An 18900-nucleotide genomic window follows, 5' to 3' on the forward strand; every position below is an offset into this window, starting at 1 on the left:
AGAGAAGTGTGAGAAAGATTCAATCTCTTACTCACTACAACCCAAAGATGCATCTTTGGAATTCTATCCAGACAATTTGTTCCTAACTACTGACTTCTAAACCATGCAGCATTGGAATCATTCTCTAAACCAGCAACAGATAGTAACATTCTGTCTAAGGTCATCGCCAAGCGGGTCAGGTCTGCTCTGGAGTTGGTGATCCACCATGACCAAACCTGCTCTGTTCCCGCCAGGAAGATCTCTGACAGCCTCGCGTTTCTCAGGGATAGATAAATTTTTGAACAGTAAAGGAATTAAGGATTATGGTGAGTGGGCGGGTAAGTGGAGCTGAATCCATGAAAAGATCAGCCATGATCTTACTGAATGGCGGAGCAGGCTCGAGGGGCCAGATGGCCTACTCCTGCTCCTAGTTCTTATGTTCTTATGTTTTTATCTGGATATTCACCCAAGGAATGTTCGACAGAATAAAACCTAATCTAACTCTTACTTCACTCCACTTCACTCTTATGTTCTTATACAATCGCCTACGTACAGGACAGGCAGGTGGACACCTGCCTCATCAGCCTAGACCAGGAGAAGGTGTTTGACAGAATATCGCACACCTTCATGATGGATGTGCTCTCCAAAATGGGTTTTGGGAAGGGAATCCGCAATTGGATCCAACTGCTCTACACAGAACATGAGAACATAAGAACTAGGAGCAGGAGTAGGCCATCTGGCCCCTCGAGCCTGCTCCGCCATTCAATAAGATCATGGCTGATCTTTTCGTGGACTCAGCTCCACTTACCCGCCCGCTCACAGACATCAGTAGCGCAGTCTCAATCAGTGGGTGGGAATCAGAAAGCTTTCGAATTAAATCTGGAGTCAGGCAGGGCTGCCCTCTCTCCTTCCTTTTTGTGTGTTTAATAGAACCCTTTGCTGAATTCATTAGGAAGGATGTAGGCATAAGAGAAGTAACAATTCCAGGCAGCAGAGGCACTCAGCTCAATGCCTCCTGGTACATGGACATCACTCTGAGCTGGCTTCAGGTGCCCAGGCCAATCGTGACAACAGTGAGGCCATGTCTTTTGGAAACTGGACCGACCGACCCCTTGTCCCCTTCACTGTCGGGTCAGACAGTCTGAAGGTGCTGCGGATATTGTTCAGAGGGACCAGGGCATGCATTAGAAACTGGAACAAAGAACAGTACAGCACAGGACCAGGCCCTACGGCCCTCCAAGTCTGTGCCAACACATACTTCTCAAATCTAACATTTTCTTGCCTCTACCTGGTCCATATCCCTCTATTCGCTGCCTATTTATGTATCTATCCAGATGCCTCTTGAACATTGTTATAGAATCTGCTTCCACCACCTCCTCCGGCAGCGCGTTCCAGGCATTCACCGCCCTCTGTGTGAAAAACCTGCCCCTTACATCTCTTTTAAACTTTCCCCCTCTCGCTCTCACTCAATGCCCCCGAGTAATTGACTCTTCGACCCTGGGAAAAAGACTCTGACTATCCATTCTATCCAAGTCTGTCACAATCTTGTAAACCTCTATCAGGTTCCCCCTCATCCTCCGACGCTCCAATCAAAACAATCCAAGTTTGTTCAACCTTTCTTCATAGTCAATATCCTCCAAACCAGATAACATCCTGGTAAATCTCTTCTGCACCCTTTCCAATGCATCAACATCCTTCCAGTAGTGTGGCGACCAGAATTGTACACAATACTCCAAATGCGGCCTAACCAAAGTCTTATACAGCTGCACCATGATTTTCCAATTCCTATACTCGACGCCCTGATCGATGAAGGTCAGCATGCCATATGCCTTCTTGACCACCTTGTCCACCTGAGTTGCTATCTTCAGGGAACTGTGGATCTGCACACCTATATCTCTCTTTGTGCTAATATTTCTAAGGGCTCTACCATTTACTGTATACTTTCCTTCTGCAGTAGACCTTCCAAATCACATCACTTCACATTTGTCCGGGTTAAATCCCATCTGCCATCTTTAAGCTCAGATCTCCAGCTGATTTATATCCTGCTGTATCCTCTGACAATCCTCCTCACTATCCGCTACTCCTCCAATTTTTGTAACATCTGCAAATTTACTAATCAGACCACCTACATTTTCCTCCAAATCATTTATATATATTACAAACAACAAAGGCCCCAGCACTGGTCCTTGTGGAACACCGCTTGTCACAGACCTCCAGTTAGAAAAGTACCCTTCCACTGCTACTCTCTGTTTTTTATGCCCAAGCCAGTCTTGTATCCATCTTACCAGCTCACCTCGGATCCCACATGACTTCAGTCATATGGAGGAGTGAGTAGGTATAATGAACCAAAATCTGGGTATGTGGGAGCAACCGTCCCTCCTGATTGCAGGTACGAACCTGGTCATCAGGAGTGAGGCACTCTCGATGTTGTACGTGGCACAGGTCTGGCCCATTCCTCACTTCTGCATTGTGGAAATCATTTTCTGCTTCATCTGGGGTCAAAAATGGACCACGTTCGTAGGTACAAACCTCCAGATAAATAGGGGGAGAAAACGGCCAACATCACCCTAATCCTGATGGCCACCTTTGTGTGCAGCTGCATCAAGCTGTGTGTAGGTCCTCGGTACGCTAACACAAAGTGTCACTACGTACTGAGGTTCTACCTGTCCCCAGTGTTGTGAAGGATGGGTCTGGTGCAGCTGTGGTGGAACGCTCTAAGTAATTCTCCAAAGGAGAAACACCTTTGGCTACAGGTCTATCAGGCAGCAGTCTGCGCGGAATGTCCTAGAGGCCGTGATGGAAAAGGAGATGGTGGATCCTGTCGGATGGTTCCCTGAGCAGACTGTCAGAGTCATTTGGCAGAACACCTCATCACCAGAACTTTCAAACAAGCACCCAGACTGAGCTTGGCTGCTGGTGCGAAAGGCCCACCCCGTCAGATCCTTTCGACACACCCGGAGTCTCACCCTGTCTGCAGGCTGCCCTCGAGTGACTGTGGTGGGGGAGAGATCATTGTCCAACTCCTCGTGGACAATGGTGCCTTTACAAAGAAGGTTCTGGAAAGAGATGAGGTGGGTTTTGTCAAGGTTCATCCCGAGCAGCTCCGTGACACAGGACTCTGCGCTCTATGGGCTGTTCCCAGGGACGGAGACTCTGTGCTCCATGGGCTGTTCCCAGGGATGGAGACTCACTGTTCTACGGCTGAGGGACGCAGTAAAGCTTGGGTCAGCCATCACAAAGACACAATGAGGGGAGGTCACTGTGTAAGACTTTTCAGCCACAGTGAACTAAGGGGAGAGGAATTGTAGAGAACCCCCTCGGGCTGTGTGACTCACTGAATGTATACAGTCAATATTACACATATCACAATTGTATTGACACATCTCAGAGTGCAACTTGATCTCTGTACAGAATCTGAATTATTGCACTTTGTGTGATGGCCATTTTGAAATGTTTGTAATGTTCTTGCAGATATTTTATGAATAAAGTATATTTTTGGAAATAAAAACTGGAGACAGATAGCAGGTTGAAATAAAGGTGGTGTGTTTATTACAGAGCCTTTCACAACCTCGTGATATCTCTCATAAACCCATTTTCTCCAGTGTCTGCACATTCTCCCTCGCGAACGGTAATACCCCAGTTGAAGCTGACCCAGTGATTCACACGGGTTTACCATACCTTCCTTGCTTTTCTGATCTATTTTAATTTTTTTTGTTCACAGGATGTGGGCGTCGCTGGTTAGACCAGCATTTATTGCCCATCCCTAATTGCCCTTGAGAAGTTGGTGATGAGCTGCCTTTTTGAATCGCTGCAGTCCATGAGGTGTAGGTACACCCACGGTGCTGTTAGGGTGGGAGTTCCAGGATTTTCATCCAGCGACAGTGAAGAAATGGCAATATTTTTCCAAGTCAGGATGGTGAGTGACTTGGAGGGAACTTGGTAGTGGGTGAAGAAACATAGAAACATAGAAAAACTACAGCACAAACAGGCCCTTCGGCCCACAAGTTGTGCCTAACACATCCCTACCTTCTAGACCTACCTATAACCCTCCATCCTATTAAGCTCCATGTACTCATCCAGGAGTCTCTTAAAAGGCCCTATTGAGTTCGCCTCCACCACCACTGACGGCAGCCAATTCCACTCGCCCACCACCCTCTGTGTGAAAAACTTACCCCTAACATTTCCCCTGTACCTACCCCCCAGCACCTTAAACCTGTGTCCTCTCGTAGCAGACATTTCCACCCTGGGAAAAAGCCTCAGAGAGTCCACCCGATCTATGCCTCTCAACATCTTATACACCTCTATTAGGTCTCCTCTCATCCTTCGTCTCTCCAAGGAGAAAAGACCGAGCTCCCTCAGCCTATCCTCATAAGGCATGCCACTCAATCCAGGCAACATCCTTGTAAATCTCCTCTGCACCCTTTCAATCTTTTCCACATCCTTCCTATAGTGAGGTGACCAGAACTGAGCACAGTACTCCAAGTGGGGTCTGACGAGGGTCTTATATAGCTGCATCATTATCCCCGGACTCCTAAAATCAATCCCTCGATTGATAAAGGTCAGCACACCATACGCCTTCTTAACCACCTCCTCCACCTGCGGGGCCGATTTTAGAGTCCTGTGGACCCGGACCCCAAGGTCCTTCTGATCCTCTACAGTACTAAGAGTCTTTCCCTTTATATTGTACTCCTTCATCCCATGTGACCTACCAAAATGGACCACGACGCATTTATCTGGGTTGAAGTCCATCTGCCACTTCTCCGCCCAGTCTTGCATCCTATCTATGTCCCTCTGTAACTTCTGACATCCCTCCAGACTATCCACAACCCCAACAACCTTCGTGTCATCGGCAAACATACCAACCCATCCCTCCGCTTCCTCATCCAGGTCATTTATGAAAATGACAAACAGCAAGGGTCCCAGAACAGATCCCTGGGGCACACCACTGGTGACCAACCTCCAATTAGAAAAAGACCCATCTATACCCACTCTCTGCCTCCTTTGGGCAAGCCAGTTCTGGATCCACAGGGCAGCAGCCCCTTGGATCCCATGCCCTCTCACTTTTTCTAGAAGCCTTGCATGGGGGACCTTATCAAACGCCTTGCTAAAATCCATATAAACCACATCTACCGCCTTCCCTTCGTCAATGTGTTTAGTCACATTTTCGAAGAACTCCACCAGGCTCGTAAGGCACGATTTGCCCTTGACAAAGCCATGCTGAGTATTCTTGAGCATACTAAACCTCTCTAAGCAAGTTGTGGGGTGACACTGTGGTTAGCACTGCTGCCTCATAGGGGCCTGGGTTCAATTCCCAGCTTGGGTCACTGTCTGTGTGGAGTCTGCATGTTCTCCCCGTGTCTGTGTGGATTTCCTCCCACAGTCTGAAAGACTCTGGTTAGGTACATTGGCCATGCTAAATTCTCCCTCAGAGTACCCGAACAGGCCCCGGAGTGTGGCGACTAGGGGATTTTCACAGTAACTTCATTGCAGTGTTAATGTAAGCCTAATTGTGACACTAAATAAATAAAACTAAAAGATAGTGCTGTCATTGTGCAGCAGTGGTGGAGGGAGTGAATGTTTAAGGTGGTGCATAGGGTGCCAGTCAAGCAGGCTGCTTTATCCTGGAGTAGTGAGAGTGACTACCCTGGACATCAAGGCAGCATTTGACCAAACGGGGCGTCAAGGAGCCCGAGCAAAACTGGAGTCAATGAGAATCAGGGGAAAGCTCTCCGCTGGCTGGAGTCAGACCCGGCACAAAGGAAGATGGTTGTGGTGGTTGGAGGGCAATCATCTCAGCTCCAGGACATCACTGCAGGAGCTCCTCAGGGTTACATAGAACATAGACCATTACAGCGCAGTACAGGCCCTTCGGCCCTCGATGTTGCGTCGACCAGTGAAACCAATCTAAAGCCCATCTAATCTACACTATTCCAATATCATCCATATGTTTATCCAATAACCATTTGAATGCTCTTAATGTTGACGAGTCCACTACTGCTGCAGGCAGGGCATTCCACGCCCTTACTACTCTCTGAGTAAAGAACCTACCTCTAACATCTGTCCTATATCTCTCACCCCTCAATTTAAAGCTATGTCCCCTCGTGCTAGCCATCACCATCCGAGGAAAAAGGCTCTCACTATCCACCCTATCTAATCCTCTGATCATCTTGTATGCCTCTATTAAGTCACCTCTTAACCTTCTTCTCTCTAACGAAAACAATCTCAAGTCCTCAGCCTTTCCTCATACGATTTTCCCACCATACCAGGCAGCATCCTGGTAAATCTCCTCTGCACCCTTTCCAATGCTTCCACATCTTTCCTATAATGCGACGACCAGAACTGTACGCAATACTCCAAGTGCGGCCGCACCAGAGTTTTGTACAGTTGCAGCATGACCTCCTGGCTCCGAAACTCAATCCCTCTACCAATAAAAGCTAACACACCGTACACCTTCTTAACAACCCTATCAACCTGGGTGCCAACTTTCAGGGATCTATGCACATGGACACCCAGATCCCTCTGTTCATCCACACTACCAAGTATCTTACCATTAGCCCAGTACTCTGTATTCCTGTTACTCCTTCCAAAGTGAATCACCTCACACTTTTCCGCATTAAACTCCATTTGCCACCTCTCAGCCCAGCTCTGCAGCTTATCTATGTCCCTCTGTAACCTGCCACTTCCCTCCGCACTGTCTACAACTCCACCGACTTTAGTGTCATCCACAAATTTACTAATCCATCCTTCTACGCACTCATCCAGGTCATTAATAAAAATGACAAACAGCAGTGGCCCCAAAACAGAACCTTGCGGTACACCACTAGTAATTGAACTCCAGGATGAATATTTCCCATCAACCACCACCCTCTGTTTTCTTACAGCTAGCCAATTCCTGATCCAAACCACTAAATCACCCTCAATCCCATGTGTCCGTATTTTCTGCAAAAGCTTACCATGAGGAACCTTATCAAACGCTTTGCTGAAATCCATATACACCACATCAACCGCTTTACTCTCATCCACTTCTTTGGTCACCTTCTCAAAGAACTCAATAAGGTTTGTGAGGCACGACCTACCCTTCACAAAACCGTGCTGACTATCCCTAATCAAATTATTCCTTTCTAGGTGATTATAAATCCTATCTCTTATAATCCTTTCCAAAACTTTGCCCACAACAGAAGTAAGGCTCACCGGTCTATAATTACCAGAGTTGTCCCTACTCCCCTTCTTGAACAAGGGGACAACATTTGCTATCCTCCAGTCTTCTGGCACTGTTCCTGTAGACAATGACGACACAAAGATCAAAGCCAAAGGCTCTGCAATCTCCTCTCTAGCCTCCCAGAGAATCCGAGGATAAATCCCATCCAGCCCAGGGGACTTATCTATTTTTAACCTTTCCAGAATTGCTAACACCTCCTCCTTATGAACCTCAATCCCGTCCAGTCCATCAGCCTGCATCTCAGTACTCCCCTCGACAACACTGTCCCTCTCCTGTGTGAATACCGATGAAAAATATTCATTTAGTGCCTCTCCTATCTCTTCAGACTCCACGCATAACTTCCCACTACTGTCCTTGACTGGCCCTAATCTTACCCTAGTCATTCTTTTACTCCTGACAAACCTATAGAAAGCTTTAGGGTTTTCCTTGATCCTACCCGCCAAAGACTTCTCATGTCCCCTCCTGGCTCTTCTTAACTCTTTCTTTAGGTCCTTCCTGGCTAACTTGTAACTCTCAAGCGCCCTAACTGAGCCTTCACGTCTCATCTTAACATAAGTCTCCTTCTTCCTCTTCACAAGAGATTCAACCTCCTTAGTAAACCACGGTTCCCTCACACGTCTGCTTCCTCCCTGCCTGACAGGTACATATTTATCAAGGACGCGTAGTAGCGGTTCCTTGAACAAGTTCCACATTACAAATGTGTCCATCCCCTGCAGTTTCCTTCCCCAACCTATGCCACCTAAATCTCACCTAATCACATCATAATTTCCTTTCCCCCAGCTATAACTCTTGCCCTTTGGTATATACCTATCCCTTTCCATTGCTCAGGTAAACGTAATTGAATTGTGGTCACTGTCACCAAAGTGCTCATTTACCTCCAAATCTAACACCTGGCCTGGTTCATTACCCAGTACCAAATCCAATGTGGCCTCGCCTCTTGTTGGTCTATCTACATACTGTGTCAGGAAGCCTTCCTGCACACATTGGACAAAACTGACCCCTCTAAAGTACTTGAACTATAGCTTTTCCAGTCAATATTTGTAAAATTAAAGTCCCCCAGAACAACTACCCTGTTACTTTTGCTCCTATCCAGAATCATCTTTGCAATCCTTTCCTCTACATCTCTGCAACTTTTCGGAGGCCTATAGAAAACTCCCAACAGGGTGACCTCTCCTTTCCTGTTTCTAACCTCAGCCCAAACTACCTCAGTAGACGAGCCCTCATCAAAAGTCCTTTCTGCCACCGTAATACTGTCCTTGACTAACAATGCCACACCTCCACCTCTTTTACCACTTTCCCTGCTCTTACTGAAACATCTAAACCCTGGAACCTGCAACAACCATTCCTGTCCCTGCTCTATCCATGTCTCCGAGATGGCCACAACATAGAAATCCCAGGTACCAACCCATGCTGCAAGTTCACCCACCTTATTCCGGATGCTCCTGGCGTTGAAGTATACACACTTCAAACCACCTTCCTGCCTGCCAGTACACTCCTGCGACCCTGAGACCTCATCCATGACCTCACTACTCTCAACCTCCTGCACACCGGAGCTACAATTCAGGTACCCACCCCCCTGCTGAATTAGTTTAAACCCTCCCGAAGAGCATTTGCAAATTTCACCCCCAAGATATTGGTACCCCTCTGGTTCAGGTGCAGACCATCCTGTTTGTAGAGGTCCCACCTACCCCAGAAAGAGCCCCAATTATCCAGGTATCTGAATCCCTCCCTCCTGCACCATCCCTGTAACCACGTGTTCAACTGCTCTCTCTCCCTATTCCTCTCCTCACTATCACGTGGCACGGGTAACAAACCAGAGATAACAACTTTGTTTGTTCTAGCCCTAAGCTTCCACCCAAACTCCCTGAATTTCTACCTTACATCCCCATCCCTTTTCCTACCTATGTCTTGAGTGCCGATGTGAACCACAACTTGGGGCTGGTCCCCCTCCCCCTTAAGGATTTCGAAAACACGATCCGAGACATCGCGGACTCTGGCTCCTGGGAGGCAACACACCAACCGCGAGTCTCTCTCGTTCCCGCAGAATCTCCTATCCGTCCCTTTAACTATGGAGTCCCCAATGACTAATCCTCTACTCCTCTCCCCCCTTCCCTTCTGAGCCACAAGGACAGACTCTGATCCAGTGACCTGTACACCATGCCTTACCCCTGCTAAGTCGTCCCCCCCAACAGCATCCAAAAGTGTACTATCCCCAACAGCTACTACATTTTTTGTTTCTCCCCCCACTTGAACGGCTCCCTGTACCTTGGTGCTGTGGTCAGTTTGCTCATCCTCCCTTTCCCTCCCCTTCTGAGCTGCCGGGCTGGACTCTGCGCCGGAGGCACGGCCACTGTTGCTTCCCCCAGGTTGGCTGCCCCCCCCAACAGCACTTAAACAGGAGTACTTATTTTTAAGGGGCACAGCCACTGGGGTACTCTCTAGTACCTGACCTTTCCCCTTCCCCTTCCTAACCGTGACCCACTTGTCTGCCTCCCATGGCCCCGGTGTGACCACCTGCCTGTAACTCCTCTCTATCACCTCCTCATTCTCCCTGACCAGACGAAGGTCATCGAGCTGCAGTTCCAGTTCCCTAACGTGGTCCCTTAGGAGCTGCAGCTCGACGCACCTGGCGCAGATATGGACGTCCGGGAGGCTGGCTGACTCCGGGACCTCCCACATCCGACACTGAGAACAACAAACTGGCCTCACACTCATAATTCCCCCTTTCTTCCAATGACACAGGAAAATCTGTCTAAACCTACCCCACCTCTGCCTGTTTACACCGAAACCCGATGAGCCAAAGCCCGTCAGCTCTCACTCTGCTCCCTGCTCACTCTGCTGCCCACTCCCGACGCTGTCCGCCTAATACTGCGGCCTACTTATATACCTCCCGTGTGCTGAAGAAAAAATTTTTAGTGTCCTAGGTTAGTGTCCTAGGCTCAGCCATCTTCAGCTGCTTCATCAGTGACCATTCTTCCAGAAGTGGGGATGTTCACTGACGATTGCACAATGTTCAGCACTGTTCACGACTCCTCAGATACTGAAGCAGCCCATGTCCAAACGCAGCAAGACCTGGACAATTTCCAGGCTTGGGATGGAAACATAGAAACTAGAATCAGGAGTGGGCCATTTGGCCCTTCGAGCTTGTTCCACCATTCAGTTTGATCATGGCTGATCATCGAATTCAATATCCTGATCCCCCCCTTCCCCCCATATCGCTTGATCCCTTTAGTCCCAAGAGCTAGATCTAATTTACTCTTGAAATCAGACAATGTTTTAGCCTCAACTACTTTCTGTGGGAGTGAATTCCACACATTCACCACCCTCTGGGTGAAGAAATTTCTCCTCACCTCAGTCCTAAAAGGTTTACCTCTTATCCTCAAACTATGGGCCCTGAGTTCTGGGCTCCCCCACTATTGGGAACATTCTTTTTGAATCTATCCTGTCCAACCCTGTGGGAATTTTATAAGTTTCTACGAGATCCCCTCTCACTCTTCTTATAAGACAAGTAACATTTGCACCACACAAGTGCCAGGCAATGGCCATCTCCAACAAGAGAGAATTTAACCATCTCCCCTTGACATTCAATGGCATCACCTTAACTGAATCCCCCACTATCAACATCCTGAGGTTTTACCATTGACCAGAAACTGAACTGGACCCAGCCAGATAAGTACTGTGGCTACCAGAGCAGGTCAGAGCCTATGTTTCTATTGATGAAGTCCAGGATCCTGTAAATCTATTTAAACACGTTCTCAACCTGTCCTGCCACCTTCAACAATTTGTGCACCTCGAGCCCCGGGTCCCTCTGCTCTAACACACCCTTCAAATTGCACCCTTTATTTTAGATTGCCTTTTCACATTATTCCGACCAAAATGTATCGCTTCCCGTTTCTCTGTATTCAATGACATCTGCCCATTCCACCAGCCTGGCTGTTTTCCATCAATATCCTTTTCACAGTCCACAATATTTCCAAATTCTGATGCATCTGCAAATTTTGAAATTGCGTCCCCAGTTTCTGCTGTGTCTCAATAGGTTAATTCTTGCCTCGGATCGTTGGGCATCTGGGGGTCCAGGGGGTAGGGGGACCCAGAGTGCAGGATTTGCTTCCATGAAGATGTGGCTCAAAGCGTGAAGCGGTTCAATGGATAGTTGACATTTTGAACGATTGGTAGCGAGTTCTTCCCAGTCAAACTCAAAGCCGCTGAGCTTCAAGAAGAGTTGAAGCGTTTTCTTTGTCCTCCCCAAGAACGTTGGCCGTTTGGGAATTGAGAAAACAGGAGCTGGCGAGGCGGACAGTTTGTGGTCACAGGGACACGGTGTCCAATCCATCAACGTTGATTTTTCAGGCGTTTTCCTCAGTTGTGGAGCTGGCTACAAGAAGGACATTAACGTTGGTTCCATGGTCTTCCCATGGAATCTGGAGGATGCAGTGTAGGAATTGCGGATGGAATTTCTCTATCGCAAATACACAATTCAGATCTCACTGCGCTACAGGAGTTTGGTGACAGCAACTGCTCTGTACACTCGGACTCCTCTTGATTTGCAAAGGGAGATGTTTGTTGTCAAATGCTCAGTGCAATAGCTTGAAGAAGGCTGAGCCAGTGCAGATGACCCGGTGTTGGATCTCCTGCTCAGTGGTGACTGTTTGAGGGAGGTGGTTGCCAAGATATGGGATCCATTCAACATAATCCAGAGTCTTTTCTCCAAACATGTGTGGGAGCTGGAATATCTGGCTGCCAGGTCTGAACTGACAGGAGTTTGTTTTACATTTTGTTATACAACTTGTGCCTTGCACATCTAAGTTAGGAATAAAGAGCAGGAAAAGTGGGGGGTTGGAATACCAAAACCATGAGAATATCATCATGTACTTGCTTCCAGTCTGATTAACAGCCTTCGCCAGTCATCTGGTTCTTGTCAAACTGCTGACAATAGTACGGAACCTGCCACATTTTGCTCGGTTCCTTTTTCGGAGATGTTGCTGACAACATTCTGCCATTTTTATTTCTGAGTTCCAGCATCCGCAGGATTTTGCATTTTGTAATAATTCCATTGCCGATTCAGTGCGTCTCGCTCAGTCCAGCCTGGGCTTGGTACGCAGCGTAATCACTGAACTCTCACCCACACCTTCCCCTCTGGCCTTCCCTAACATTCCAGTGCCCAATCTCAGCATTCAATCAACTCCATCGAACTCCCAGCTTTGCTTTTGAAGCTATTCCGAGGCTGCCTCTTGGACACCTCCAGCGGGATCTGTTTAGTTAGAAGCACAAATTACGAAATCAAAACATAAAGGCAGCACTCAATAGGAATTGTCAGATTGCAAGCTGCCTCTGCGCATCTGTTATTCGGCAGATGTTTAAATGCCTGGTTAATAACTCATCCCCCGTGATGGCAGTTTTCTGGGAAGAGAATGGAGAAGGAGAGGGAGTGGTTTGGAAATTTAAAAAAGCCTGAGAAGTGGCCAGTGGGTGAGGAGAGAGACCTCTTTAACCAGTCCAAAAAATACTCCGTGCAGTGCCCGGCAGGGTTGCAAACCCTTGAGTGACTAATTCATTGCAGCACCGAGGGAGTGCCGCACTGTCAGAGGGTCAGTACTGAGGGAGTGCCGCACTGTCAGAGGATCAGTACTGAGGGAGTGCGGCACTGCCAGAGGGTCAGTACTGAGGGAGTGCCGCACTGTCAGAGGGTCAGTACTGAGGGAGTGCCGCACTGTCAGAGGGTCAGTACTGAGGGAGTGCCGCACTGTCACAGGGTCAGTACTGAGGGAGTGCCGCACTGTCAGAGGGTCCATACTGAGGGAGTGCGGCACAGTCAGAGGGTCAGTACTGAGGGAGTGCCGCACTGTCAGAGAGTCAGTACTGAGGGAGTGCCGCACTGTCAGAGGGTCAGTACTGAGGGAGTGCCGCACTGTCAGAGGGTCAGTACTATGGGAGTGCCGCACTGTCAGAGGGTCCATACTGAGGGAGTGCGGCACTGTCAGAGGGTCAGTACCGAGGGAGTGCCGCACTGTCAGAGGGTCAGTACCGAGGGAGTGCCGCACTGTCAGAGGGTCCATGCTGAGGGAGTGCCGCACTGTCAGAGGGTCAGTACTATGGGAGTGCCGCACTGTCAGAGGGTCCATACTGAGGGAGTGCGGCACTGTCAGAGGGTCAGTACCGAGGGAGTGCCGCACTGTCAGAGGGTCAGTACCGAGGGAGTGCCGCACTGTCAGAGGGTCCATGCTGAGGGAGTGCCGCACTGTCAGAGGGTCAGTACTGAGGGAGTGCCGCACTGTCAGAGGGTCAGTACCGAGGGAGTGCCGCACTGTCAGAGGGTCCATGCTGAGGGAGTGCCGCACTGTCAGAGGGTCAGTGCATAGGGAGTGCCGCACTGTCAGAGGGTCCATACTGAGGGAGTGCCGCACTGTCAGAGGGTCAGTGCTGAGGGAGTGCTGCAATGTCAGCGGGTCAGTACTGAGGGAGTGCCGCACTGTCAGAGGGTCAGTACTGAGGGAGTGCTGCACTGTCAGAGGGTCAGTACTGAGGGAGTGCCACACTGTCAGAGGGTCAGCACTGAGGGAGTGCCACACTGTCAGAGGGTCAGTACTGAGGGAGTGCCACACTGTCAGAGGGTCAGTACTGAGGGAGTTCCGCACTGTCAGAGGGTCCATACTGAGGGAGTGCCGCACTGTCAGAGGGTCAGTGCTGAGGGAGTGCTGCACTGTCAGCGGGTCAGTACTGAGGGAGTGCCGCACTGTCAGAGGGTCAGTACTGAGGGAGTGCCGTACTGTCAGAGGGTCAGTACTGAGGGAGTGCTCCACTGTCAGAGGGTCAGTACTGAGGGATTGCTGCACTGTCAGCGGGTCAGTACTGAGGGAGTGCCACACTGTCAGAGGGTCCATACTGAGGGAGTGCCGCACTGTCAGAGGGTCAGTCCTGAGGGAGTGCCGCACTGTCAGAGGGTCAGTACTGAGGGAGTGCTGCACTGTCAGAGGGTCAGTACTGAGGGAGTGCCGCACTGTCAGAGGGTCAGCACTGAGGGAGTGCCACACTGTCAGAGGGTCAGTACTGAGGGAGTGCCGCACTGTCAGAGGGTCAGTACTGAGGGAGTGCTGCACTGTCAGAGGGTCAGCACTGAGGGAGTGCCGCACTGTCAGAGGTTCAGTACTGAAGGAGTGACACACTGTCAGAGGGTCAGTATTGAGGGAGTGCCGCACAGTCAGAGGATCAGTGCTGAGGGAGTGCCGCACTGTCAGAGGGTCAGTACTGAGGGAGTGCCACACTGTCAGAGGGTCAGTACTGAGGGAGTGCCGCACTGTCAGAGGGTCAGTACTGAGGGAGTTCCGCACTGTCAGAAGGTCAGTACTGAGGGAGTGCCGCACTGTCAGCGGGTCAGTACTGAGGGAGTTCCGCACTGTCAGAAGGTCAGTACTGAGGGAGTGCCGCACTGTCAGACGGTCAGTACTGAGGGAGTGCCACACTGTCAGAGGGTCAGTACTGAGGGAGTGCCGCATTGTCAGAGCGTCAGTACTGAGGGAGTGCCGCACTGTCTAACATCAGTTAAAATACAGATAATGTTTCTTGGTGTGAGAGAGTTGGCTGTTCACAAATTGGTTGCCACATTTCCTGTTGTGACCGGGAAAACAACTGGAAATTATTGTTTTGTATGAGGTGTCCCGAGGGTGGAAAATATGGTTTATAAATCGGAATTATTCTTAAAATGAGAATTGATTCCGCAATTTGAATTCCTTAGTTACCAAAATGGGGAATATATAGTGCCAAAACAGGAGAATGGTGAGAATTATCTGTCTCTTTGACTAAAATAAAACCAGAGTCTGGCTTCCTGGACAGGGGGTAAACAGGTGGAACCCCAGCCTCAGCTCTGTGTTTTGTGGAAAAGTTCATCCAACAATTTTTACCAGACTCCAGCATCCCGGGGCAGGGGGCTCTGTCCATCCGCACCTCCCCGCCTCCCCCCACCTACCGCCCGCCCCACTGAGCCGCACAGTTTGGAAAATGCGATGAAAAACTCGGATAAAATAGAGAAAAAGTTCGGAACTCTGTTCGAAAAGAGCTTTTGAAAAGTTTCTGGAGGTCGAAAAATATTTAGAAAAAGTTTGAAAAGTTTATTGAAAAAAGATTTAAAGGTTTCTCCAGGTTGCAAAGAGTTCAGAAAAAGCTTTTCCAAGCAGATATAAAAGTTTGTCGAGATTGGAAAATACTTCGAAAAAGTTGGAAAAAGTTTTTCAAGTGTTCAGAAAAAGTTTTGAAAAGTTTTTGAAAAATGTTTTCGAAGTTGGTCAAGTTTTGGTAAAAGTTTGGGAAAAGTCTGATAAATCTTTGGGAAAAGTTTGTGGCAGATTAAGAAAAGTTTTGAAAGTTTGGAGAAATCTTTGGGAAAATTAGTGGAAGTTTTGGGAAAAGTCTGATAAATCTTTGGGAAAAGTTTGGGAAAGTTTTGGAGAAGTTTGGGGAAATCTTTGGGAAAGTTAGTGAAAGTTTTGGGAAAAGTCTGGTAAATCTTAGGGAAAGTTTTGGGAAGTTTGGGAAGTTGTGTGCGAGTTGCTGCCCCTTTAACGGGGGGCGGGGTGGAGGGGCCGGGGAGGGGGGCAGACTGCTGGCTGCCGCCCCGGGCAGTGCGAATCGGGCCGCCGCCGGGATGGTGCTGCGGAGCGGGCTGCTGGAGGTGCGGAGCCCGGAGCCGGAGCCCGAGCGCTGGCGGCGGCTCCTCGCCTCCCTATCGGAGGATTGTCTGCGGCTCAGCCCGGCCGGAGCGCCCGGCGGACACGGCCTGAGTAACGGGGAAGCCGAGCCGCCGCCCCCTCCCGCTCCTGGAGACTCGGAGCCCGGCTCCGGCCGCAAGCGGACTGTCCGCATCGTGAAGCAGGAGGCGGGCGGCCTGGGCATCAGCATCAAGGGCGGCCGAGAGAACCACATGCCCATCCTCATCTCCAAGATCTTCGGCGGACTGGCGGCCGATCAGAGCGGAGAGCTCTTTGTGGGAGACGCCATCCTGTCCGTCAATGGCACCGACCTGAGGGACGCTTCACACGACCAGGCGGTGCAGGCGCTCAAAAAGACCGGCAGAGAGGTGCTGCTGGAAGGTAGGAGACACCAGAGACACCCCCCCCCCCCCCGAGGCACCCCCCCCCCCTCCGAGACACCCCCCCCCCTCCGAGACACCCCCCCCCACACGCGAGACACCCCCCCCCACACGCGAGACACCCCCCCCCACACGCGAGACACCCCCCCCACACGCGAGACACCCCCCCCACACGCGAGACACCCCCCTCCACACGCGAGACACCCCCCTCACACGCGAGACACCCCCCCTCCCCACACGTGAGACAGCCCCCCTCCCTAGAGACACCCCCCTCCCCCGAGTTCCTCCCCCCCCCCCCAGTCCCCTCCCTCACTTCCTCGAGATCCTCTCCCCCCCCGCCCCCCCCCGAGATCCTCTCCCCCCCCGCCCCCCCGAGATCCTCTCCCCCCCCGCCCCCCCGAGATCCTCTCCCCCCCGCGATCCTCTCCCCCCCGCGATCCTCTCCCCCCCGCCCCCCCGAGATCCTCTCCCCCCCGCCCCCCCGAGATCCTCTCCCCCCCCGCCCCCCCGCGATCCTCTCCCCCCCCGCCCCCCCGCGATCCTCTCCCCCCCCGCCCCCCCGAGATCCTCTCCCCCCCCCGCCCCCCCCGAGATCCTCTCCCCCCCCGCCCCCCCGAGATCCTCTCCCCCCCCCGCCCCCCCGAGATCCTCTCCCCCCCCGCCCCCCCGAGATCCTCTCCCTCCCCGCCCCCCCCGAGATCCTCTCCCTCCCCGCCCCCCCCGAGATCCTCTCCCCCCCCCCCGAGATCCTCTCCCCCCCCCGAGATCCTCTCCCCCCCCCGAGATCCTCTCCCCCCCCCCGAGATCCTCTCCCCCCCCCCCCCCCGAGATCCTCTCCCCCCCCCCCCCGAGATCCTCTCCCCCCCCCCCCCCGAGATCCTCTCCCCCCCCCCCCCCGAGATCCTCTACCCCCCCCCCCCCCCCGAGATCCTCTCTCCCCCCCGAGATCCTCTCTCCCCCCCGAGATCCTCTCTCCCCCCCGAGATCCTCTCTCCCCCCCGAGATCCTCTCTCCCCCCCGAGATCCTCTCTCCCCCCCCCCGAGATCCTCTCTCCCCCCCCCGAGATCCTCTCCCCCCCCCCCCCCCGAGATCCTCTCCCCCCCCCCCCCCCCCGAGATCCTCTCCCCCCCCCCCCCCCCCCCGAGATCCTCTCCCCCCCCCCGAGGTCCTCTCCCCCCCCCCCCGAGATCCTCTCCCCCCCCCCCCCCGAGATCCTCTCCCCCCCCCCCCCCGAGATCCTCTCCCCCCCCCCCCCGAGATCCTCTCCCCCCCCCCCCCCCGAGATCCTCTCCCCCCCCCCCCGAGATCCTCTCCCCCCTCCCCCCCCGAGATCCTCTCCCCCCTCCCCCCCCGAGATCCTCTCCCCCCTCCCCCCCCGAGATCCTCACCCCTCCCCCCCCGAGATCCTCTCCCCTCCCCCCCCGAGATCCTCTCCCCTCCCCCCCCGAGATCCTCTCCCCCCCCGAGATCCTCTCCCCCCCCGAGATCCTCTCCCCCCCCCGAGATCCTCTCCCCCCCCCCGAGATCCTCTCCCCCCCGCCCCCCCGATATCCTCTCCCCCCCCGCCCCCCCCGAGATCCTCTCTCTCCCCCCCGCCAAGATCCTCTCCCCCCCCCGAGATCCTCTCTCTCCCCCCCGCCAAGATCCTCTTCCCCCCCCCCCCCCCGAGATCCTCTCTCTCCCCCCCCCGCCAGAGACGACCCCCCTCCCCAGAGACCCACCCCCTTGAGACCTTCCGAGACATCCCTCAGAGACCCCCATCCCCAGAATCCCCCCACCTCCAGAGACCCCCCCACCCCAACCCCAGACAACACCCGCCCCAAATACACCCCCCCCCCCCCAGATATACACTCCTCAAACCCCTCTCATTTCTCCCAAATCCCCCCCACTCCCCACTCTTTCACTCACCCCCCCCCATCTCCCCAGATCTTCTCATTTGCCCTCAAATTGTCCCCTTTGGCCCCTAGATCTCACCAGATCCCCCCTCCCCCGCAACCAGATCCCCCCTCCCCCGCAACCAGATCCCCCCTCCCCCGCAACCAGATTCCCCCCCCCCAAAAAATCTCTTTGATTTCCCGCCTTATCCCTCAGATTCTGTCCTCATCACCCAAGCCTTTCTCTCTCTGCCCCCCCCCTCACCCCCCTCCCCCCCAATTTCCCCTCACACCACCACCAACCCCAGTCCATCCTGAACGCTCCCCACCCACCCCACTCTTCAGTATCTTCCCCCATACCCCCAACCCAAATGCCAACCGCCCCCACTCCAATAATCTCTCCCCATGTCCACCCTCGCATCCCCTCATTCGCCTCCACATCCCTCCCCATCTGCCTAATTATACACCCCCCCCCCCTCCTCCTCTCCCAGCATGGTTAAAGTGGTGAATCAGGGACTCTTCCCCCCCCTCCCTCTGAAGTCACGCTGTGGTCGAGGTTCCAGTGAATATCCATCATTGAGATTATCTCGCCTTCCTTGCTATTTTTGTATCTGCTTTCCTCGGCCACTCCTGTTGACCAAGATTCCTTCGTGACCATGTCGGATCTAAAAATTGCTGCAAAACACTGTGTCAGTTTTAGAAAATAGGGAACTGATTAATAGTCACTGGCTCAGTTGTGGAGAAA

General features: G+C 52.3%; 1 protein-coding gene across 2 annotated transcripts in view; it reads left to right on the top strand.

Annotated features, from left to right (window-relative positions):
• The first annotated feature begins 15786 nt into the window (after positions 1–15786).
• Positions 15787–18900, top strand: part of snta1 (syntrophin, alpha 1) — a 54870-nt gene continuing 51756 nt past the window's right edge. For both annotated transcript variants that reach the window (XR_013500327.1, XM_078236950.1), the window contains exon 1: positions 15787–16281. Coding sequence is in view for 1 of the 2 variants with exons in the window: in XM_078236950.1 (XP_078093076.1) it covers positions 15837–16281 (445 nt within the window). In the remaining variant the exon portion in view is untranslated. The remainder of the gene's footprint in view (positions 16282–18900) is intronic.

The sequence above is a fragment of the Mustelus asterias genome, chromosome 20 (genome assembly GCF_964213995.1).
Source record: "Mustelus asterias chromosome 20, sMusAst1.hap1.1, whole genome shotgun sequence".
NCBI lineage: Eukaryota > Metazoa > Chordata > Chondrichthyes > Carcharhiniformes > Triakidae > Mustelus > Mustelus asterias.